Source organism: Heterodontus francisci, chromosome 8 (assembly GCF_036365525.1).
Source record: "Heterodontus francisci isolate sHetFra1 chromosome 8, sHetFra1.hap1, whole genome shotgun sequence".
Taxonomy (NCBI): domain Eukaryota; kingdom Metazoa; phylum Chordata; class Chondrichthyes; order Heterodontiformes; family Heterodontidae; genus Heterodontus; species Heterodontus francisci.
The window spans coordinates 10,157,650-10,182,313 of record NC_090378.1 but is presented as its reverse complement, the minus strand read 5'-3'; the positions used below and the strand labels follow the sequence as shown (position 1 = coordinate 10,182,313).

The window sequence follows — 24,664 nt, the reverse complement described above, 5'->3', positions numbered from 1 at the left end:
TTCGGCACTTACTGTTTTTAATTCAGATTTCCAGCATCTGCAGTATTTTGCCTTTGATTTATTGGAGAATGAATGATGGCCAAGAGAGGGAATAAGGGGGGAGGATGGGGGAAACAAATGTTGTTCCAGAGATGGAAGAACTGATGGAGGAGGGGAGGGGAGGGCAATCAGAGATTCAGGGATGAATGTTGGCCAAGACAGGAAGGAATGGGGGCAAAGAGGGTCACCGATGAATGTTGCTACAGAGATGGAGGGAATGGCAGTGGGCACGGAGGGCATGGAATCAGAAGTTGAGAGATGAATATTGGCAAAGTCAGAAAGGGAGAGAGAGGTTCAGAGAAGAAAGCTGGTCAAGACAGGGAGGAAGTGCTGCAAAGGTTCAGGGATGAATGTTGCACAAGACAGGAAGAGAGGGGGAGAAGAGAACTTCCCAACAAAGTTGCATTTGACAGGATGAAACTTGCGTCAACATTCCACTATTATCACACAAAGTGAGATAGAGATAGAGATCCAGGAGGTTTCATCATCAGTCACATGCAGCTCAATATAAATAAACCATCTCACTGTGTCTGACGGATTTTCATCTCCGGCGGAGAGGATGCGCTGGAGTTTGGTATTGGTGCGGGCTCTGGCGGTGCTGGCGCTGTGGATCGGCGGAGACTCCGGGGTCTTTTCCCAGAATCCGTGTCATTGTTCAACACGGGATCTGTGTCAACCCATACCCGCGGACCATCAGTACCAAGTTGAGGTGAGTGTCTCAGATCATTAAATTCCCTCGGGAAAAGAGTTAGTTTACTTGAAGTTGTCTTTTGAAGTGTGTTGAGCAGTAACACTTGGAATGGAGCATTGGGATGTGAACTCCTGCCTTTCCTCATGTGGTTCAGCTCCTCTCACCCGCACTGATGTGGAAGGTCAGAGATTGTCCTCTTTAGGATGTTCCTTTTACACCAGGGGCCGGGACTCCACCCCCCGGGGCTGGGATGGACTGGACTGGGGGGATCGGGCTGGGCTGGACTGGGGGGCTCGGGCTGGACTGGACTGGACTGGGGGGCTTGGGCTGGGCTGGACTGGACTGGGGGGCTCGGGCTGGGCTGGACTGGACTGGGGGGGATCGGGCTGGGCTGGACTGGACTGGGGGGATCGGGCTGGGGTGGACTGGACAGGGGGGTTCGGGCTGTGCTGGACTGGACTGGGGGGATCGGGCTGTGCTGGACTGGACTGGGGGGATCGGGCTGGGGTGGACTGGACTGGGGGGATCGGGCTGGGCTAGACTGGGGGGATCGGGCTGGACTGGGTTGATGTGGGGTAGAGAGTTCTCCAGTCAGGCTCCAGCCTGGGCTCCGGGGGAGATACAGACTGGAGAGGGGTCGTTAACACAGTCCAAGTATCAGGAACAGGCTGAGGCTGTGAGTCGGGGTCAGTGACAGGTGAAGCTGGTGCAGCAGCGCAAGGGGCAGCTCAGATTATTGTCGAAATGCAAAGAGAATCCTGTTATATATAATAAATATGTTCAAGTGTTAATCTTGGTATAGTTACAGCCTGTGTAAAATAGGACCAGCCGTAGTATTGGGCAGTGCAAAGATATTTTAACAAGTGCAGCATCAATAAAATGTGTTTTTAATGTTTCTCCAATGTGCAGAGTCTTAAATGATGTGTGATCTAACTCTTACAGCCTCATACCATGGTTCAGGTTTGCAGATTTCACACAATATTGATCCAGAAACACCAGTTAAAAATCCTGGAATCACATGGAATAAAATTGTGATTTGACCTCGGTCATTGTAAAACTGGGACCCTGGTCATGATTAAACTGAATACAATTTAGCAGATCTTTGAACAAATGTTTGTGTTAAATGTCTCTGTAACTGCTGTGTAGTTGATGAGGTTAGTATTTATTTCAGAGTAATGTTACTAAGTGGGCAGTGTGGCAGGAACAGGAGCTCCATCAATATAACCTGCAGACTAGATGTGTTCATTATCCCTTCCTTATCCTGTACCCTGGGGACAACTATATTGATCAGGAAAATCTATATTTTTAATGTCAGTTTTATATCCTTCATTACTGCAGCTGACAGTTTTATTTTTGTATCAGGTCATGGTGTTTTATCATGGAGGAACAGATTGGATACATTATGACTGGTCCAAGGTCACGACTGTTGTCGCCCTGAATTCTCCACAAGCTGATCTTGTGTGTCATGCTCACGCAAATAAAGTTCGAGTTGTCCTGAAAGGTAACTAATTTTATCACAGAAAAAATCAAATATTCTTCTGTCTTCTAATGCAAGCTGTATTATTGAGAACCACGTAATGGAACATGCAGTGTACAGGTTTGAGGTAAAAACAAGAAATGCTGGAACCACTCAGCAGGTCTGGCAGCATCTGTGAAAAGAGAAGCAGAGTTAACGTTTCGGGTCAGTGTTTGAGTCTTGAGTGTAATCACCGGAATGGACTGATTGGGCCGAATGGCCTGTTTGTGTGCTGTATATTTTATGTCATTCTATGATATTGCTGTTCTTGATGTGACAGTGCTGAAATACCTGGACAGCTCCGAAACAACTATTAATTATTCTGCTAATGATTCTGCACTCCAGATTTTTTGATATATGAAAAATCTTATATCAACACACGTCTTCTGTCTTCATAGAATCACAGAATGGTTAGAGCACAGAAGGAGGCCATTCAGCCGGTCCTATTTGTGCCAGCTCTCTGCAATAGCAACTCACCTCGTCCCCTTACCCCATCTTTTTCCATAGCCCTGCAAATTTTTCTCTTCAGATAATTATCCAATTCGCTTATGAAGAGTTCCATTGAAGCTGCCTCCACCACACTCTCAGGCAGTGCATTCCAGATCGTAAACGCTCGCTGCATGAAAAAGTATTTCCTGATGTGCCATTGCTTCTTTTGACATTCACCTTAAATCAGCGTCTTCAAGTTCTCAATCTTTCTGTCAATGGGAACAGTTTCTCTGTCTACCCTGTCCAGACTCCTCATGATCGTTTACACCTCCATCAAATCTCCTCTTAATCTTCTCTTCTCCAAGAAGAACAGCCCAGCTTCTCCAACATATCCACATAACTGATGTTCCTCATCCCTGGAACCATTCTCATGAAACTTTTCTGCACCCTTTCTAAAGTGTGGTGCCCAGAATTGGACACAATACTCATTTGTGGCTCAACGGTGTTTTATACAGGTTTATCCTAACTGCTTTGTTTTTATAAAGCCCAGGATCCAATATGCTTTATTAATGCTTTCTCAACCTGCGCTGCAACCTTCAGTGATTTGTGCACAGATATCGCCAGGTGCCTATGCTCCTGCACCTCCGTTAAAAATGTACCCTTTAATTTTTATTGCCTCTCCTCATTCTTCCGACCAAAATGATTCACTTTTATGCATTAAAATTCATCTGTGACTTGCCCGCCCGTTCCACTGATCTGTCTATGTCCTCTTGAAGTTTATCACTATCCTCCTCACAGTTCACAATACTTCCATGTTTTGTGTCATCTCCCAATTTTGAAATTGTGGCCTGTACACCCAAGTCTAGCTCATTAATATAGATCAAGAAAAGCAGGCGTTCCAACACCGTCCCCTCAGGAACCCCACTATAGACCTTCCTCCAGTCCAAAAACTGTTCACAACTACACTCTGTTTCCTGCCATTTTGCCAATTTCGTATCCATGCTGCCACTGTCCTGTTTATTCCATGGGCTCTAACTTTACTGACAAGCCTGCTATGTAGCACTTTATCAAATGTGTTATGGAGAGGTGGGAAATGGTGTGGCTGGCTTCTACTTTTCACCTCCCAACTGACCGCAGATGGTGTTTCTGTAAAGCTAGTGTTTCAGCCCGACTGTTGATCGCAACCTTCACCCACTCACATTCACACATATACATACACAAGGATAGATGGAGAGAAAGAAAAAGGTAAGATGTAATTCAAGTCCCAAGGGATGTAAGTATTTCATGGTTTGCAGAAATCTGTTGAATCATATTGGAAGGAAAGTCTTTTCAAAGGTGCAGGCCTGGATGTTTGCTGAGGTGCTGCAGACTTCTGCTTTACTGCTGCAAGTGGGAAATTCAAAGTCACTTTGGCAATTTCTCTCTGCCTCAGTTGTTCAAAGATGTTTTCAAATGGCGTTTTGGAGGTAGTGCTCCTTTGCTGAGCTGGTCAGCCTCACACAGCTTCTCTGGATGGAAAATTTTGGCCTTCTGTAGTCTTTGGTTGACCCCTACCTCTCTCTCCACAGAGGTGACCTTTTAAGGTAAAATCTCATCACGTGTAAATCACCTTTCAGGTCTCTAATCGGCACCTCCTTTTGCCACCCTTTTTCTATTGTGATGGAATCCATGGTTGCAAAGGTTGTTTTTTTTTTAGACCCTAACTGAGAGGGAAACTAGAATTAAAGCAAAAACTAGAACTGAAACAGAAATGGACCCGAACAAAACAGTAACAGAAGCTGAAAAAATAACTAGGTTTCCATGGTACCTGACACCGGTTAGAACCAGATAAAGGGAGACAGAGTCCTCCCCAAACAAGGCAGATCAGGCAGAAGTGGAGTGCCAGCAAGCAGAAGAAAGTGAAAACTCAATCCAGGAGCTGTTTCTGTTACTTAAAGTAGCTGACTAAGCAGATCCAGCCATGAAATGCACAAGTTGTCACTAAAGGACTCAGATAAGGGGAAGACTGATAAGTCCGCGCCATCAAGACTGTCGTGAGCAGAGCTGAGGAGATTCTGGAGAAGTGCACCTTGTGGTAAAGACCACACCCAGGGAGTTCGTATTGAGGGGGATTACTGTTTGAAGAACAGTGGCTAAATCCTTGAAGAAAGATCTGAAAATGTAGCTGAGGAACCTCTGAGTTGTGAAGAACTGTGTGAATGTAATTTAGTGCCAAATATGCTGGGTGGTATACCCAGTGAAACAGTGAGACCCATTCATGTTGTATCTGATAGTTAAGGTGTAATTTGTAACATATATATTGACCATGATTGGTATGTTGCTTCACGTTTAATTTATGTTGGTTTTGGTTTGAGTGTTAAAGTAAAATTTATAAAAGTGAAAACTTGTCTGTTTGGTTTGGTTTCCTAAATTATGGTCAGTCGGTGGATTAGATTCTTTTGAATTGTTGCTGGTCTCCATTGACGATCGTAACACTAATTCTATGCCTTGTTACTACCGACCGCTCCAGTCAAAGCCCCCAATCAAAATATACGATTCTGATTGTGGTGGGAGAAACGCATTGTTAATTCAATTCCATCCCTCTACACATCACCTAACATATAATTTTAAACTTTCCAAATTAAAGAAAGACCCAACCAAATTGTACCTTCTATTAACCCTTGAAGGAGACTAACCAAAACAGGTGTCTTTAAATCAACAAATTAATTGTTTAATTAGAAAAACTAAATTCTTAACCACTACTAAGACACAAACAACATTTAAAATAGAAAAAATTAGGGTCCTTGCTAATTTACAGTCCAATGTTGCTTGAAGTCCTCACAGCCGTCCGATGGCGAAAGAAGGTTCTTCAACAGTATAACAGTCTGTAGTCTAATTCCAGCAATAAGTGATACTTTCCTTCTCCAGCGATGAATTTCAACCATTAACGACTTCCAACAACTTACTGGGGTAGGTGGTGGCGTAGTGGTATTATCACTGGACTTTCTTTTGGGCCTCCTTATCTCGAGAGACAATGGATATGCGCGTGGAGGTGGTCAGTGGTTTGTGAAGCAGCGCCTGGAGTGGCTATAAAGGCCAATTCTGGAGTGACAGGCTCTTCCACAGGTGCTGCAGAGAAATTTGTTTGTTGCACAGTTGGCACACTGGACTAGTAACCCAGAAACCCAGGGTATTTCTCTGGGGACATGGGTTCAAATCCCACCACAGCAGAAGGTGGAATTTGAATTTAGTTAATAAATCTGGAATTAAAAGCTAGTCTAATGATGTCAATTGTTGTCAAAACCCATCTGGTTCACTGATGTCCTTCAGGGAAGGAAATCTGCTGTTCTTACCTGGTCTGGCCTACATGTGACTCCAGACCCACAGCAATGTGGTTATCTCTTGCATGCCCTCTGAAATGGCCCAGCAAGCCACTCAGTTGTACCTAACCACTACAAAGTCAATAAAAAGGAATGAAACCGGACGGAGCACCCAGCATCGACCTAGGCATCGGAAACGACAACGGCAAACCCAGCCCTGTCGACACTGCAAAGTCTTCCTTACTAACATCTGGGGGCTTGTGCCAAAGTTGGGAGAGCTGTCCCACAGACTAGTCAAGCAACAGCCTGACATAGTCATACTCACAAAATTATACCTTACAGACAATGTCCCAGACACTGCCATCACCATCCCCGGGTATGTCCTGTCCCACCGGCAGGACAGACGCACCAGAGGTGGTGGCACAGTGGTATACAGTAGGGAGGGAGTTGCCCTGGGAGTCCTCAACATCGACTCCAGACCCCATGAAGTCTCATTACATCAGGTCAAACATGGGCAAGGTAACCTCCTACTGATTACCACCTACTGCCCGCCCTCAGCTGATGACTCAGTATTCCTCCATGTTGAACACCACTTGGAGGAAGCACTGAGGGTGGCGAGGGCACAAAATGTACTCTGGGTGGGGGACTTCAATGTCCATCACCAAGAGTGGCTCGGTAGCGCCACTACTGACCGAGGTGGCCGAGACCTAAAGGACATAGCTGCTAGACTGGGTTTGCGAAAGGTAGTGGGGGAAGCAACACGAGGGAAAAAATACTTGACCTGGTCCTCACCAATCTGCCTGCCGCAGATGCTTCTGTCCATGACAGTATTGGTAGGAGAGACCACCGCACAGTCCTTTTGGAGACGAAGTCCTGCCTTCACTTTGAGGATACCGTCCATCGTGTTGTGTGGCACTATCACCATGCTAAATGGGATAGATTTCGAACAGATCTAGCAATGCAAAACTAGGCATCCATGAGGCGCTGTGTGCCATCAGCAGCAGCAGAATTGTACACAACCACAATCTGTAACCTCATGGCCCGGCATATCCCCCACTCTACCATTACCATCAAGCCAGGAGACCAACCCTGGTTCAACCCTGTAGTGGGGAAGATGCTTGAGTCTATTATCAAGGAAAAAATAGCAGGGCATCTCGGTAGAAATTGTCCCGTTGGGCAGACGCAGCATGGGTTCTTGAAGGGCAGGTCATGCTTGACAAATCTTTTGGAATTCTATGATGACATTATGAGCAAGGTGGACAATGGGGACCCAGAGGATGTGGTGTACCTAGATTTCCAAAAGGCCTTCGACAAGGTGCCGCACAAGAGGCTGCTGCAGAAGATAAGGACGCATGGCGTTAGGGGTAAAGTATTAGCATGGATAGAGGATTGGTTGACTAACAGGAAGCAGAGAGTGGGGATAAATGAGTGCTATTCTGGTTGGCAATCAGTCACTAGTGGTGTGCCTCAGGGATCGGTGTTGGGACCGCAATTATTTACAATTTATATAGATGATTTGGAGTTGGGGACCAGGTGTAGGGTGTCAAAGTTTGCAGATGACACTAAGATGAGTGGCAGAGCAAAGTGTGCAGATGACTGTGAAACTTTGCAGAGGAACATAGATACATTGAGTGAGTGGGCAAAGGTCTGGCAGATGGAATACAATGTTAATAAATGTGAAGTCATTCATTTCGGTAGGAGTAACAGTAAAAAGGATTATTACTTGAATGGTAAAAAGTTACAGCATGCTGCTATGCAGAGGGACCTAGGTGTCCTTGTGCATGAATCGCAGAAGGTTGGTCTGCAGGTACAGCAAGTAATTAGGAAGGCAAATGGAATTTTGTCCTTCATTGCTAAAGGGATTGAGTTTAAAAGCAGAGAGGTTATGTTGCAGCTGTATAAGGTACTGGTGAGGCCGCACCTGGAGTACTGTGTGCAGTTTTGGTCTTCTTACTTGAGAAAGGATATACTGGCACTGGAGAGGGTGCAGAGGAGGTTCACTAGGTTGATTCCGGAGTTGAGGGGGTTGGCTTATGAGGAGAGATTGAGTAGATAGGGATTATATTCATTGGAGTTCAGAAGAATGAGGGGGGATCTTATAGAAACATATAAAATCATGAAGGGAATAGATAAGATACAAGTAGAGAGGATGTTTCCACTGGCAGGTGAAGCTGGGACAAGAGGGCAAATCCTCAAGATTAGAGGGAGCAGATTTAGGACTGAATTAAGAAGGAACTTCTTCACCCAGAGGGTTGTTAATCTATGGAATTCCTTGCCCAGTGAAGTAGTTGACGCTTCTTCAGTAAACGTCTTTAAAGCTAAGGTAGATATCTTTTTGAACAATAAAGGAATTAAGGGATACGGTGGGAGTGCGGGTAAGTGGATCTGAGTCCATGAAAAGATCAGCCATGATCTTATTGAATGGCGGAGCAGGCTCGAGGGGCCGGACGGCCTACTCCTGCTCCGAGTTCTTATGATTATGATCAAAGAAGAGTGCAGGAGGGCATGCCAGGAGCAGCACCAGGCATACCTCAAAATGAGGTGTCAACCTGGTGAAGCTACAACACAGGACTATCTGCGTGCCAAACTATGTAAGCAGCATGCGATAGACAGAGCTAAGCGATCCCATAACCAACGGATCAGATCTCAGCTCTGCAGTCCTGCCACATCCAGCCGTGAATGGTGGTGGACAATTAAACAACTAACTGGAGGAAGTGGCTCCACAAATATCCCCAACCTCAATGATGGGGGAGCCCAGCATATCAGTGTGAAAGATAAGGCTGAAGCATTTGCAACAATCTGGGCCTCCTCCTGGAGTCCCCAACATCACAGATGCCAGACTTCAGCCATTTCGATTCACTCCACGTGATATCAAGAAACGACTGAAGGCACTGGATACTGCAAAAGCTATGGGCCCTGACAACATTCCGGCAAAAGTACTGAAGACCTGTGCTCCAGAAATCGCCGTGCCCCGAGCCAAGCTGTTCCAGTACAGCTACAACACTGGCATCTACCCTGCAATGTGGAAAATTGCCCAGGTATGTCCTGTACACAAAAAGCAGGACAAGTCCAACCAATCCATTTCCCGCCCCATCAGTCTGCTCTCAATCATCAATAAAGTGATGGAAGGTGTTATCAACAGTACCATCAAGCGGCACTTGCTTAGCAATAACCTGCTCAGTGACGCTCAGTTTGGGTTCCGCCAGGGCCACTCAGCTCCTGACCTCATTACAGCCTTGGATCAAACATGGACAAAAGAGCTGAACTCAAGAGGTGAGGTGAGAGTGACTGCCCTTGACATTAAGGCAGTATTTGACCGAGTCTGGCATCAAGGAGCCCTAGCAAAACTGAGGTCAATGGGAATCAGGGGGAAAACGGTCTGCTGGCTGAAGTCATACCTCGCGCAAAGGAAGATGGTTGTGGTTGTTGGAGATCAATCATCTGAGCTCCAGGACATCACTGCAGGAGTTCCTCAGGGTTGTGTCCGAGGCCCAACCATCTTCAGCTGCTTCATCAATGACCTACTTTCAATCATAAGGTCAGAAGTGGGGATGTTCACTGATGGTTGCACAATGTTCAGCACCATTCGTGACTCCTCAGATACTGAAGCAGTCCGTGTCGAAATGCAGCAGGACCTGGACAATATCCAGGCTTGGGCTGATAAGTGGCAAGTAACATTCGCACCACACAAGTGCCAGGCAATGACCATCTCCAACAAGAGAGAATCTAACCATCTTCCCTTGACATTGAATGGCATTACCATCGCTGAATCCCCCACTATCAACATCCTAGGGGCTACCATTGACCAGAAACTGAACTGGAGTAGCCATCTAAATACAGTGGCAACAAGAGCAGGTCAGAGGCTAGGAATCCTGAGGGAAGTACCTCACCTCCTGACTCCCCAACGCCTGTCCACCATCTACAAGGCACAAGTCAGGAGTGTGAGGGAATACTCTCCACTTGCCTGGATGGGTGCAACTCCAACAACACTCAAGAAGCTCGACAAGCCCGCTTGACTGGCACCCCATCTACAAACATTCACTCGCTCTACCACCGACGCACAGTGGCAGCATTGTGTACCATCTACAAGATGCACTGCAGCAACTCACCAAGGCTCCTTTGACAGCATCTTCCAAACCCGCGACCTCTGTCAACTAGAAGGACAAAGGCAGTAAATGCATGGGAACACCACCACCTGCAAGTTCCCCTCCAAGTCACACACCATCCTGACTTGGAACTATATCACCGTTCCTTCACTGTCGCTGGGTCAAAATCCTGGAACTCCCTTCCTAACAGCAATGTGGATGTACCTACCCCACATGGACTGCAGTGGTTCAAGAAGACAGCTCACCACCACCTTCTGAGGATGGTATGTTGCCTCCTTGGGGCCTGGGTCAAGATGTCTGTGAACGGACAGGGGGCATTCTGAAGGGGGAGGGTGAACAGCCAGAGGTTGTGGTATACATCGGTACCAACGACATAGGCAGGAAGAGTGATGAGGTCCTGCAGGGGGAGTTTAGGGTGTTAGGGAGTAAGTTAAAAAGCAGGACCTCTCGGGTTGTAATCTCTGGATTACTCCCTGTGCCACGTGCCAGTGAGGCTAGAAATAGGAAGGTAGTGCAGCTAAACACGTGGCTCAGCAGCTGGTGGAGAAGGGAGGGTTTCAGATATCTGGACCATTGGGCTCTCTTCAGGGACAGATGGGACCTGTACAAGAAGGACGGGTTGCATCTAAACTGGAGGGGCACTAATATCCTGTCTGCAAGGTTTGCTAGCGTCACTCGGGAGGGTTTAAACGAGTGTGGCAGGGGGGGTGGGAACCAGAGCAGTAGGACAGCTAGTGAAATTAATGAGGAAGACGTAGTAAATAAGGCTAGTAGGACTAAGAGGAAGAGCAGGCAGGGAGATGTTGCTGAGCACAGCGGGACTGGTGGTCTGAAGTGCATTTGTTTCAATGCGAGAACTATAACAGGTAAGGCAGATGAACTTAGAGCTTGGATTAGTACTTGGCAATATGATGTTTTTGCTATTACAGAGACTTGGCTGAGGGAAGGGCAGGAGTGGCAGCTAAATGTTCCAGGCTTTAGAACCTTCAGGCGGGATAGAGGGGGATGTAAAAGGGGTGGGGGAGTTGCATTACTGGTTAAGGAGAATATCACAGCTGTACTGCGGGAGGACACCTCAGAGGGGTCATGCAGTGAGGCAATATGAGTGGAGCTCAGGAATAGGAAGGGTGCAGTCACGATGTTGGGGGTTTAATACAGGCCTCCCAACAGCCAGCGGGAGGTCGAGGAACAGATATGTAGACAGATTTTGGAAAGATGTGGTGGTGGGTGATTTTAACTTCCCCGATATTGACTGGGACTCACTTAGTGCTGGGGGCTTGGATGGGGCAGAATTTGTGAGGAGCATCCAGGAGGACTTCTTCAAATAGTATGTAGATAGTCCAACTAGGGATGGGGCCATTCTGGACCTGGAATTGGGGAATGAGCCCGGCCAGGTGGTCGAAGTTTCAGTGGGGGAGCATTACGGGAGCAGTGACCATAATTCCATAAATTTTAAGGTACTAGTGGATAAGGATAAGAGTAGTCCTCGGGTGAAGGTGCTAAATTGGGGGAAGGCTAATTATAACACTATTAGGCAGGAACTGAAGAATTTAGATTGGGGGCGGCTGTTTGAGGGTAGATCAACATCTGACATGTGGGAGTCTTTCAAATGTCAGCTGATTCAAATCCAGCACCAGCATGTTCCTGTGAGGAAGAAAGACAAGTTTGGCAAGTTTCGGGAAGCTTGGATAACATGGGATATTGTGAGCCTAGTCAAAAAGAAAAAGGAAGCATTTGTAATGGCTGGAAGGCTAGGAACAGACGAAGCTCTTGAGGACTAAAAAGACAGTAGGAAGGAACTTAGCAAGGATTTAGGAGGGCTAAAAGGGGTCATGAAAAGTCATTGGCAAACAGGATTAAGTAAAATCCCAAGGCTTTCTATGCATATATAAAGAGCAAGAAGGTAACCAGGGAAAGGGTTGGCCCACTCAAGGACAGAGATGGTAATCTATGTGTGGAGCCAGAGGAAATGGGCGAGGTGCTAAATGAGTACTTTGCATCAGTATTCACCAAAGAGAAGGACTTGGTGGATGATGAGCCTAGGGAAGGGAGTGCAGATAGTCTCAGTCATCTCATTGTCAAAAAGGAGGAGGTGTTGGGTGTCTTGCAAAACATTAAGGTAGATAAGTCCCCAGGGCCTGATGGGATCTAACCTAGAATACTGAGGGAGGCAAGGGAAGAAATTGCTGTGGCCTTGACAGAAATCTTTGCATCCTCATTGGCTATAGGTGAGGTCCCAGAGGACTGGAGAATAGCCAATGTTGTTCCTTTGTTTAAGAAGGTTGGCATGGATAATCCAGGAAGTTATAGGCCGGTGAGCCTTACATCAGTGGTAGGGAAATTAGAGAGGATTATTCGGGACAGGATTTACTCCCATTTGGAAACAAACAAATTGATTAGCGAGAGACAGCATGGTTTTGTGAAGGGGAGGTCGTGTCTTACTAATTTGATTGACATTTTTGATGAAGTGACGAAGATGATTGATGAAGGAAGGGCAGTGGATGTTGTCTATATGGACTTTAATAAAGCCTTTGACAAGGTCCCTCATGGCAGACTGGTACAAAAGGTGAAGTCACACCGAATCAGGGGTGAGCTGGCAAGATGGATACAGAACTGGCTTGGTCATAGAAGACAGAGGGTATGAGTGGATGGGTGTTTTTCTGAATGGAGGGATGTGACTAGTGGTGTTCCGCAGGGATCAGTGCTGGGACCTTTGCTGTTTGTAGTATATATAAATGATTTGGAGGAAAATGTAGCTAGTCTGATTAGTAAATTTGCGTACGACACAAAGGTTGGTGGAGTTGCGGATAATGATGAGGATTGTCAGAGGATACAGCAGGATGTAGATCGGTTGGAGACTTGGGCGGAGAAATGGCAGATGGAGTTTAATCCGGAGAAATGTGAGGTAATGCATTTTGGAAGGTCTAATGCAGGTGGGAAGTATACAGTAAATGGCAGAACCCTTAGGAGTATTGACAGGCAGAGAGATCTGGGCGTACAGGTCCACAGGTCACTGAAAGTGGCAACGCAGGTGGATAAGGTAGTCAAGAAGGCATTCGGCATGCTTGCCTTCATCGGTCGGGGCATAGAGTATAAAAATTGGCAAGTCATGTTGCAGCTGTACAGAACCTTAGTTAGGCCACACTTAGAATATTGCGTGCAATTCTGGTCACCACACTACCAGAAGGACGTGGAGGCTTTGGATAGGTTACAGAGGAGGTTCACCAGGATGTTGCCTGGTCTGGAGGGCATTAGCTATGAGGAGAGGTTGGAAAAACTCGGATTGTTTTCACTGGAACGATGGAGGTGGAGGGGCGACATGATAGAGGTTTACAAAGTTATGAGCGGCATGGACAGAGTGGATAGTCAGAAGCTTTTTCCCAGGGTGGAAGAGTCAGTTACTAGGGGATATAGGTTTAAGGTGCGAGGGGCAAAGTTTAGAGGGGATGTGCGAGGCAAGTTTTTTACACAGAGGGTGGCGAGTGCTTGGAACTTGCTGCCAGGGGAGATGGTAGAAGCAGATACGATAGCGACGTTTAAGAGACATCTTGACAAATACATGAATAGGAAAGGAATAGAGAGATATGGGCCCTGGAAGTGCAGAAGGTGTTTGTTTAGGCAGGCATCAAGATCGGCGCAGGCTTGGAGGGCCGAATGGCCTGTTCCTGTGCTGCACTGTTCTTTGTTCTTTGTTCTTTGTTCTCAAGGCAATTAGGGATGGGCAATAAATGCTGGCCTGGCCAGCAACGCCCACATCCCATGAATGAATAAAAAGAAATAGCACAGTCATGGGCTTTGGCTAGTGCTTTGAAAACTTTTCGACCCACTGCCAAATTGGTGAAGGCTCTAATCTCCTGGCAAATTGCATGTTGTACTTACAGAACTCCAACATTTCTCAGGGTCCTCTCAGTGTCATCACTCACTGCAATGTGTGGGGCTTTTTAATCGCTGCTCTTCTGCTCAATCTTCGGCCACTCCGGCAGCTTGCTGTTCCTTCTTCTCTCTTTTGATGTATACTTTAAGAAAAATTGTCACTGTGCGATATTTGGTGGTCTTCAGAAAAAATAAATATATCCCTGCACAGCCACCGCATAACATTACTTGTCCCTTGGTATGTGACCTATTGTTAAGACTCACTTAATATACAAAATAAAGATGGGTTTTATTCTAACTGAACTGAAACATTTACATACAAAGAGTTACTGCACATGCACATCTAAACATCTAAACCCTTCCGATGAAGGGTCACTGACCCAAAACGTTAACTCTGCTTCTCTTTCCACAGATGCTGCCAGACCTGCTGAGTGATTCCAGCATTTCTTGTTTTTATTACACATCTAAACATGTCTTACTATATCAGGCATGATCTGCCTTATACAAATCCATGCTGACTTTCCTTAATTAACTCAAACCAACTTCATTCCCCAGCAATGCTGCCTTCCTAACTGGACATGAAAGATACTGATCAAGAATGTTCAACTGAACACATTTGATAAATTCCTTCCCTTCTCTGCTTTTAACACAATCGCTGCCCATTCAATATTGGGGTCATTAAAGTCTCCTGTTACCATGACGCTATAGTTCTTTACCACTCTGTTACATCTTTGCAAATCTGCTCCTTTATCTCCTTACCACTATTTTTGCCCTGTTAAGTACATCAAGTAGTGTAATGGCTGCTTTATTGTTTCCTAACTCCAACCAAATAGATTCTGTGTTTGACCTCTCAAGGACATTGACTCTTTCTAGCACCGTAATATTTTCTTAATTCTGTTACCCTTCGTCTTTTTCTTCCCTATCGTTCTTGAATACCTTCTTCTTCTTCTTCTTCTTTGGGCTCCTTTTCACAAGAGACAATGGGTAAGCGCCTGGAGGTGGTCAGTGGTTTGTGAAGCAGCACCTGGAGTTGCTATAAAGGCCAATTCTAGAGTGACAGACTCTTCCACAGGCACTGCAGATAAAATTGGTTGTTGGGGCTGTTACACGGTTGGCTGTCCCCTTGTGCTTCGGTCTTTTTTCCTGCCAACTGCTAAGTCTCTTCGACGCGCCACACTTTAGCCCTGCCTTTATGGCTGCCCACCAGCTCTGTCGATCGCTGGCAACTGACTCCCACGACTTGTGATCAATGTCACAGGACTTCATGTCGCGTTTGCAGGCAGGTTATTTGTGCCTGCAGCTCACCAACTTTATTAACCACACTTTGTACATTTATATGCACTCCCATCTTGACATAATTCTAACTGTCCCTCCCAGTCCACTGTGAACCTTGTTTCTACCTTGTAATTGTACATCTTGGTGCCAACTCCCTGCCAAATTTGTATAAAGCTTGTCTACCTTGAAGAGGTCCCTTCTGCCACAGAGCTCCCAATCTCTCAGGAATCTAAAGCCCTCCCTCCTGCACCATGTTTCTAGCCACACATTAACTGCCCTATCCTCCTATGTTTACTTTTTTTCATGTGTGGCAAAAGGAGTAATCCAGACAATACTACCTTTGAGGTTTAGCTTTTTGACATCCTCCCTAACTCCAGATGACAGGATATCTTGATTTTAATAACCTACAAATAAATAGGTGGAACATTTATTACATGTCACAACAGTAGTATGCCACTTAAGCCAGAATTAAAAAGTGGAATGTAGTTTACTGAAAGTCCTACCCTATTGTGTACTGAGCCTCGGTCCAGCGCACCCGCTCCACTCTTCTGACTCTGCCCTGATGAGATTTCTCCTCTTCCACCATCAATGGCAGATTCTTCAGCTGTTACTGAATTGAAAACGAGAATCTAGAATCTTCTACCTTTGTTGCTTTTCTATTTCTCTTATCTTCTCAATCTGCCTTGAAGCTGATCTGTTTGACTGTGCTTTTGGTCACTTCCATCATGTCAGCTTGACTCAGTGGGAACACGCTCTCTCTCTATCTCTCCATCTCCCTCCCCTCTGGGTTAGAAGGTTTTGGATTTACTCCAGCAATTGACACATAAGGGCAGTACTGAGGGAGTGCTGCACTGGTGAAAGTGCTGTGTTTCAGATGAGATATTAAACAAATGTTCCACCAGCCTATTCAGGTGGGTGTAGAAGACCACGTGGGCACAATGTGAAGAAGAGCAAGGAGTTCTTGTGGTGTCCTGGGTAACATTCATCCCTCACCCAACACCACCAAAATACCAAACTGGTCCATTATCTAATTTCCTATTTGTGGAACCTTGCTGGGCACAAATTAGCTACAAAATCCACTTAGAAAACAACAGTGATTACACTTCAAAAATAATTAAGTAATTGGTTATGAAGCATGTAAGGGCATCCTTAGGCTCTGAAAGGCACTATATAAATGCAAGTTCTAGTAAAATCTTCTTCTCTGACTTTCGACTTGATGTTGGCAGTTCTGTTTGTAAAGTGTCTTGGGACTGTCTGTTCTGTGAACCAAGCTGTATAAACTTTACTTGTTGTTTCTTTACACTTCACCAGAATCTATAGAAAAAAACCACCTGATAGACAGTGCAAAACAACATGATTGGATAAACAGTCAACTGCGTTTCATAAAGCTCCATTTTATGGATGGAATTAATTTGGATTTAATGGAAACTATTTCAAGTGGTCATGAACTAACTCAGCTGCTCAGGCAAACCACAACAACCTTCCACCTTGAAAGACATGGATCTCAGGTAAATGGGTTTAAAATGGGACTATGTAGTCTCTACTTAATTATGAAGGAACATGGATTTTTTTTGTATAAATAACTTGAAATGGTGATTTCCAGCTACTGTTCATCAGAGCATCATCTTGTTACAAGGCTACTTGTACCATCGCTGAGATTAGACCTTTTATGTTGAATCAACACTTGCAGTCCAGAATTATACAAGTGAATTGAGGCCCAGTTTCCAGTGATGGCATAGTTCAAACTAAGTAGGACAATGATACAGCACAGAGGAGGCCATTTCACCCATCGTGTCTGCTCTTTGAAAGAGCTATCCACTTAGAATCATAGAATGCTTACAGCACAGAAGGAGGCCATACAACCGGTCGTGTCTGCGCCAGCTCTGTGGAACAGCAATTCACTTAGTCCCACTCCTCTGCCTTTTCCCTGCAGCTCTGCAAATTTTTTTCTCTTCAGATAAATATCCAATTCTCTTTTGAAGGCCCTGATTGAATCTGCCTCCACCACAAACTCAAGCAGTCTTCTCTGTATTCATGGCAGACATAGACTTCAAAATGTTTAAGAGCCAATACTGGACCTAATATTTCTTTTTCCATGGTAAAATACCTTTTTTGGTGTTGATAGAGCTTTTTGGAAAAGAATCCCACTGGTCTTTCTATGCAGATTTGTCATCTTGTAACAGGACTGTACTGATCCTCAGGTCACTAGCATCAATCGCTAAGTTGAAGGGCTTAGTAAAATTTGGAGCAGCCAACACTCGTTCATCAGTCAAAATGGCCTTCGGCTTTTCAAAAGGTACTTGGCACTCCCTGACCACAATACCTTGGTTTTCTTTTTCTGCAGCAAATCTGTTAGTAGAACAGTTACAGTGCTGAAATTTGTTACAAACTTTCTGTAGGACCACACATCCCGAAAAATCTCATGATTTCTCACTTAGTCTTAGGGGTAGGGAACTCCATCAGGGCTTGTACTTTCACAGTTCTTGGCAACACTTGTCCTTGCCCTACTACATGCCCATGGTAGATTCACTCTCACTTTTGCAAACTCGCTTTTGGCAAGGTTTATTATTAACTCAGCTGTTTAAGTCGTCTTCAGTGCATGCGCTAACCAGTCCTGGCAAGCCGGAACGCAGCGCATGCGCAGAGAGCAGGAGACCGTCTGCGCATGTGCGCACCATGGCGCAGCCTGATGACATCAGTGGGGCCCAGCGTTGTCAGGAATCAGTTTGATTTTTTAAGCAGTTTCGAGCTGTAAGTGTTACTGTATCCCAGCACATCATCAAGATAAATAACACAGTTAGGAACACTGGCTGCCACTTGATTCATTAATCTCTGAAAGGTTGCTGGGGCATTTTTTAGCCCGAATGACATCACTCGGCACTGGTAAAGACTGTCTGGTATGCCAAAAGCTGATATTTCTTTAGTTTGGCATGTAAAAGGAACTTGCCAGTATCCCTTTAACAAATCTACCTTTGTAAGAAACGTAGCACTGCCCGCTCTGTCAATGCAGTCTTCCAAGTGAGGAATTGGGTAGCAGTCTGCCCTTGTTACTGCATTAACTTTTCTGTAGTCTATGCAAAGTCTGGTTGAACTGTCAGGTTTAGGCATTAATACTCTTGGTGAGTCCCAGCTACTTTGACTGGATTCAGTTAGGTTTTTTTTTCCAGCATGCATTGGATTTCTGCTTTTACTTGGGCCTGTTTGTCTAGAAGTAAGCGGAAGGAAGCTGTTTTATAGGAACAGATTCCCCTACGTCATGTGTGGCTAAGGTTGTACATCTTGGCTTATCCCTACAGACTCTTTTAAATGCCGTGAGTAGCCTGATTAGGTCTTCTCATTGTCCTACATCTAAATATGAAAGTATAGTGTCCAATCTTCTTTGCAATTCAGTATTAGCTAATCAGGTAGTAGGAGGTTCAGTTTGAGAATTATCAATGCCTCCTTCTGCCTCATCCTCTCATTCTTATCTGTTACTATTGGCTGAGATACTGGTGCTTGCTTTCATCCTCCTGGTGATGATATTGTTTTAACATATTGATATGACAGTCGACTTTTTTTGGCAATCTGGGGTGTCAATCAAATAATTTACCTTACCAATTCTTTTGCCCACTTTATACCAACCACTGAACAGTGCTTTTAATGGTTCACCCTGTAAAGGTAATAATACTAACACGACATCCGCTGGTTGAAATCTTCGGGTTTTTGCATGCTTGTCTGCCTATTTTATCATAGTGGTTTGGGATGCTTTAAGATGTTCCTGAGCCACATTGCAAGCTCTCGTGAGTCGTTCCCCAAACATGGATTAATATCCAGTACAGAGGATTCATCCTACTGTTCTAAACTCTTTCTTTAGTTTTAGAGGACCTCTTATGTCTGTGGACTAATTCAAAAGGACTAAAACCTGTAGACTCATTAGTGGCAAATAAAAGAAAGTCTAGCCATTTATCCCAATGATGGGGATATTCATGACAGTATGCCCCAATCATTGTTTTCAGAGTCTGATGATACCTTTCTAAAGCTCCTGTGTCTGCGGGTGGTCTGCGTGTATATGTCCTGCTGCAGAACTTTCATGTGCTAACCTTAATAATTCCCAGCGATACTTAGGCAGTACGACAATCTGTCGAATAACCGTCCACACTTCACCTGCAGGTCTGTAAGACGGTCTCCATTTCCTCATCAGAACCCCATCTTTAATATAATAGCCTTCTAGAATTCCTTTTTCCTCAGTTTCTGTCAGAGCTCATCGTGCCACTTTATTTAACTCTGGATTAGCTTGTTGAACTGTGATCAGAGACGATTTATTAAACATTTCATTTGGATTATCTGAATCCCCAAAGAAAGTTTCAGTTATTCGGCTATCTGTTCGTGCTGCCAATCTTGCTTCCGACAATGGAACTTGTTTAGCCATTGCTCGGGTTACTATACACGACAGAAAAATTCCTGGAACCTTTTCCTGTAATTGTTTCTTTGTGACTACGGGAGAAACTAATACTTTTGCTCGAGCCAAATCATTCCCTCGGAGTAGGTCAATTCCATCTACCGGCAAACTATGGACAACTCCTACAGTTACCGTCCCATACATTAGGTCATACTCTAGGTGTACTCAATACAAAGGTACGGGTATATACTCCCCGCCAATACCATTCACTAAAACTTCAGCATTTAGTTTGCTCTCCGGTGGAAATGTTATACCCCTTTCCCCAGCAAAAGGAGTTTGGGTTGCTCCTGTATCCCTAAGTATAACTATAGCTTTGCCTGCCTCACTTGAAGGAAAAGGAGTTACTTTTCCTTTCGACAAGAATTCCCTATATCTTTCGGGTATCTTATTCTCAACCCCTACACACACATTGGTTTTTGTATTTGCTTTACAGCTGCTGTCAAAGCTATAGCCCAATCTGCTGTATCTCAGTCAGAGCCCCTTTCTCTGCATTGATTTTGTGTACTCCCACAAGTCCCATGTGTTTACCTCGCAACCTCCAGCATTCTGAAGGACGATGTCCCCCCTTGTGACAATGATAACACTTCAGCTTGCAGATCTCAGTTCCACCCTCAGCATCTTCCTTCTTCCTTTCTGGCTGTAGGAGGGGATCCTGGGACATTCCCACCTGTCCCTTCCTGTCCCCAGCTATGTGCCTTCCTTTCACTCTCCCACCTTCTATCCTTCTCGTGTTTGTGGGGGTGGAAGGCAAAGGGTCTGGGCTTATACAAAAGCACAAAATCATCAGCAATTTCTGCTGCCTGTCTGGACCTTGAAATCCTTTGGTTCTCTACATGAGTTCTCACTACTGGAGGGAGTGGATTTTTCAATTCTTCCAGGAGAGTTAGTTCTCTAAGGTCCTCGTACCTGGCTTCCATCTTTAGTGCCCATATCCAATGAACAAAATTAATTTGTTTTACCCTCTCAAACTCTATATAAGTCTGCTCAGCCAATCTTTGGAGGTTCCAAAACTTCTGTCGGTAAGCTTTAGGGAAAAACTCATACACACCGATAATAGCCTTTTTTGCCATATCATAATTTGCAGCAGCCTCCTCAGAAAGCATGGCATAACCTTCATGAGCTCTGCCCCTCAACCTGCTTTGCATTAGCAGTGTTCAGCTTTTCTTTGGCCATTTAATTTGTTTGGCTATCTTTTCAAAATAAATGAAAAATGCCTCTAGTCATAGATTTGTACAGCATAGACACAGGCCCTTCGGCCCACCACTTCCATGCCAGCCAGAATGCCTATCTCTCCTAATCCCACCTGCCTGCGTTAATTCCATATCCCTCTATGCCTTGCTCATTCAAGTACATGTCCAGACGCCTCTTAAATGTCGCTACTGTTCCTGCCTCCACCACCTCCTCAGGCAGCTCATTCCAGATACCCACTATTCTTTGTGTGAAAAATGTACCCCTTTGATCCCCTTTAAACCTCCTCCCTCTCACCTTAAATCTATGCCCTCTAGTTTTAGTCACCCCTACCATGGGAAACAGACTCTGGCTATCTGGCCGATCTATGCCTCTCATAATTTTATATACCTCTATCATGTCCCCTCTCAGCCTCCTTCGCTCCAGGGAAAACAGATCCAGCCTATTCAAACTCTCTTTATAACTCAAGCCCTCCAAACCAGGCAACATCCTTGTCAATCTTTTCTGCACCCTCTCTAGCTTAATCACATCTTTTGTGTAGTGCGGCGACCAGAACTGCACACAGTACTCCAAATGCGGCCTAACCAACGTTATGTACAACTGTAACATGACGTCCCAACTCTTGTACTCAATGCCTCGGCCGATGAAGGCAAGCATGCCATTTGCCTTCTTCACCTCCCTGTCTACCTGTGTTGCCACTTTCAGAGAACTATGTACTTGCACCTCTCTGTCCCTTTCCTCAAACTTAGGGAGGGCTTGCACAAACTTAAAAAGCCCTCCACTGGATCCTGGAGTGCAGACGGAGTTTTCCCCACTTGAACTTTCACCGGAGTCAAGATCACCCCTTTGTTTAAGTTTCATCTTTTTAAATTCAAATTCCCTTTCTTCTTTTTCACTTTCTCTTTGAAATTCAAGTTCAAGTCTTTACGATTCTATTTCTTTTGCTTTTCTCTGTTGAAGCTTAAGATTTTCTTTTTCCTTGTCAAGTTCAACTGCCTCATCTGTAACCAAATTTTAACTAATTCAACTGCACTACCCTCTGATTTGCCTTCTCCTTCCAGTTCCAAACGTTGAACTATTATTTCAATTATGTCTGCTTTTTTAGCACCCGATTTCAATTCTAACCCCAACTTTGCTGCCAAATGCTTTAGTTTAACCTTAGTTAAATTTCGCAAGTCATTGAGGGATGCCGCCTCCTTTTCCAGAAAAGCTTCAGCAACTGCTAGACATTCCAGTGGTGTAGACTATACCCTATTAAAAAAGTAAGCTGGTTCTTTTACTTTCCCTTTTCAATTACTAATGTCCTTAGGGAAGGAAATCTGCCGTCCTTACCTGGTCTGGCCTACATGTGACTCCAGACTGACAGCAATCTGGTTGACTCTTAAATGCCCTCTGAAATGGCCTCGCAAGCCACTCTGTTCAAGGGTAGTTAGGGATGGGCAATAAATGCTGGTCTTGCCAGCGATACCCAAATCCCACAAATGAATAAAATAAATTATTACTCCACTTACAAGTGAATGTTGTCAGTGTTGGGCTTAATCCCTCCAAGTGCCCCCAATTAGAATGTTACGACTGAGGGAGGAGTGCACTGTTAATTCAGCCCCACTTCTCCACAGTACGCAACATATCAATAAATTTTACCACTTACCAAAACAGCCAATCAGATCCTCTATTTGTCCCCAGAACAAAGCACATCAACCAAGACTGGATATTGTCCAGGTTTTGCTTCATTTCTACATGGATTGCTTCAGTATTTGAGGAGTCGCAAATGGTGCTGAACTTGGTGCAATCACCAGCGAACTTCCCCACTTCTGACCTTATAATTGAAGGAAGGTCATTGATGAAGCAGCTGAAGATGTATGGCCAAGGATATGACCCTGAAGAACTCCTGCAGTGATGTCCTGGAGCTCAGATGATTGACCTCCAACAACCACAACCATCTTCCTTTGCGCTAGGTATGACTCTAAATAGCGGAGAGTTTTCCCCCTAATTCCCATTGATTCCAGTTTTGCTAGAGTTCCTTGATGCCATACTCAGTCAAATGCCACCTTGATGTCAAGGGCAGTCACTCTCACCTCACCTTTTGAGGTCAACTCTTTTATCCATGTTTGAACCAAGGCTGTGAGGTCAGGAGCTGAATGGTCCTGGCGGCACCCAAACTGAGGGTCACTGAGCAGGTTATTGCTAAACAAGTGCCACTGATAGTACTGTCGACGACACCTTCTATCTCTTGACTGATGATCGAGAGTTGACTGATGGGGCAGTATTAGGCCTGGTTGGATTTGTCCTGCTTTTTGTGTCCAGGACATACCTGTGCAATTTTCCACATTGCCAGGAAGATGCTAGTGTTGTAGCTGTACTGGAACAGCTTGGCTAGGGGCGCGGCAACTTCTGGAGCACAGGTCTTCAGTGCTATTGCTGGAATGTTGTCAGGGTCCATAGACTTTGCAGTATTCAGTGCCTTCAGTCATTTCTTGATGTCACGTGGAGTGAATGGAATTGGCTGAAGACTGGCATCTGTGATGCTGGAGAATTCAGGAGGAGGCTGAGATGGATCATCCACTCGGAACTTTTAGCTGAAGATGGGTGCAAATGCTTCAGTCTTATCTTTTGCATTGATGTGCTGGGCTCCCCCATCATTGAGGATGGGGATATTTGTGGAGCCACTTCCTCCATTTGGTTGTTTAATTGTCCACCACCATTCACGACTAGATGTGGCAGGACTGCAGAGCTTAGATTTGATCTGTTGGCTGTGGGATTGCTTAGTTCTGTCTATCGCGTGCTGCTTACGCTGTTTGACATATAAGTAGTCCTGGGTTGCAGCATCACCAGGTTGACACCTCATAGTTAGATATGTCTGGTGCTGCTCCTGAAATGCCCTCCTGCACTTTTCATTGAACCAGGGTTGGTCTCCTGGCTTGATGGCAATGGTAGAATGGGGGATATGCTGGGCCACGTGGTTATAGATTGTGGTTGAGTACAATTCTGCTGCTGCTGATGCCCCACAGCGTCTCATGGATGTCTCATAGATCTGTTCGAAATCTATCCCATTTAGCATGGTGGTAGTGCCACACAACACGTTGAATGCTATCCTCAATGTGAAGACAGAACCTTGTCTCCACAAGGACTGCATGCTGGTCCCTCCTACCAATACTGTCATGGACAGATGCATCTGCGACAAGCAGATTGGTGAGGACTAGTTCAAGTATGTTTTTCCCTCCTGTTGATTGCCTCACGACCTGCCGCAGACCCAGGCTAGCAGCTATGTCCTTTAGGACTCGGCCAGTAATGGTGTTACTCAACCACTCTTGGTGATGGACATTGAAGTGCCCCACCCAGAGTAGATTCTGCACACTTGCCACTCTCAGTGCTTCCTCCAAGTGTTGTTCAACATGGAGGAGTACTGATTCATCAGCTGAGCGGGAACAGTAGGTAGAAATCAGCAGGTTTCCTTGCCCATGTTTGACCTGATGCCATGAGACTTCATGGGGTCCAGAGTCCATGTCAAGGACTCCCAGGGCAACTCCCTCACAAATGTATACCACTGTCCCACAACCTCTGCTGGGTCTGTCCTGCCAGTGGGAGAGGACACCAGGGGATGGCAATGGCTGTGTCTGGGACATTGTTTGTAAGGTATGATTCCGTGAGTAAGACTAAGTCAGGCCGTTACTTGACCAGTCTGTGGGTCAGCTCTCCCAACTTTGGCACAAGCCCCCAGTTGTTAGTAAGGAGGACTTAGCAGGGTCAATCGGACTTGGTTTGCCGTTGTTGTTTCCGGTGCCTAGGTCATGCCGGTGGTCCATCCGGTTT

General features: G+C 45.3%; 1 protein-coding gene across 1 annotated transcript in view; it reads left to right on the top strand.

The window, feature by feature from the left end:
• The first annotated feature begins 598 nt into the window (after window positions 1-598).
• Window positions 599-24,664, top strand: part of LOC137373173 (di-N-acetylchitobiase-like) — a 48,206-nt gene continuing 24,140 nt past the window's right edge. Inside the window, exons 1-3 of the mRNA XM_068038030.1 lie at window positions 599-748; window positions 2,093-2,231; window positions 16,540-16,736. Of these exons, the coding sequence (XP_067894131.1) occupies window positions 599-748; window positions 2,093-2,231; window positions 16,540-16,736 (486 nt within the window). The remainder of the gene's footprint in view (window positions 749-2,092; window positions 2,232-16,539; window positions 16,737-24,664) is intronic.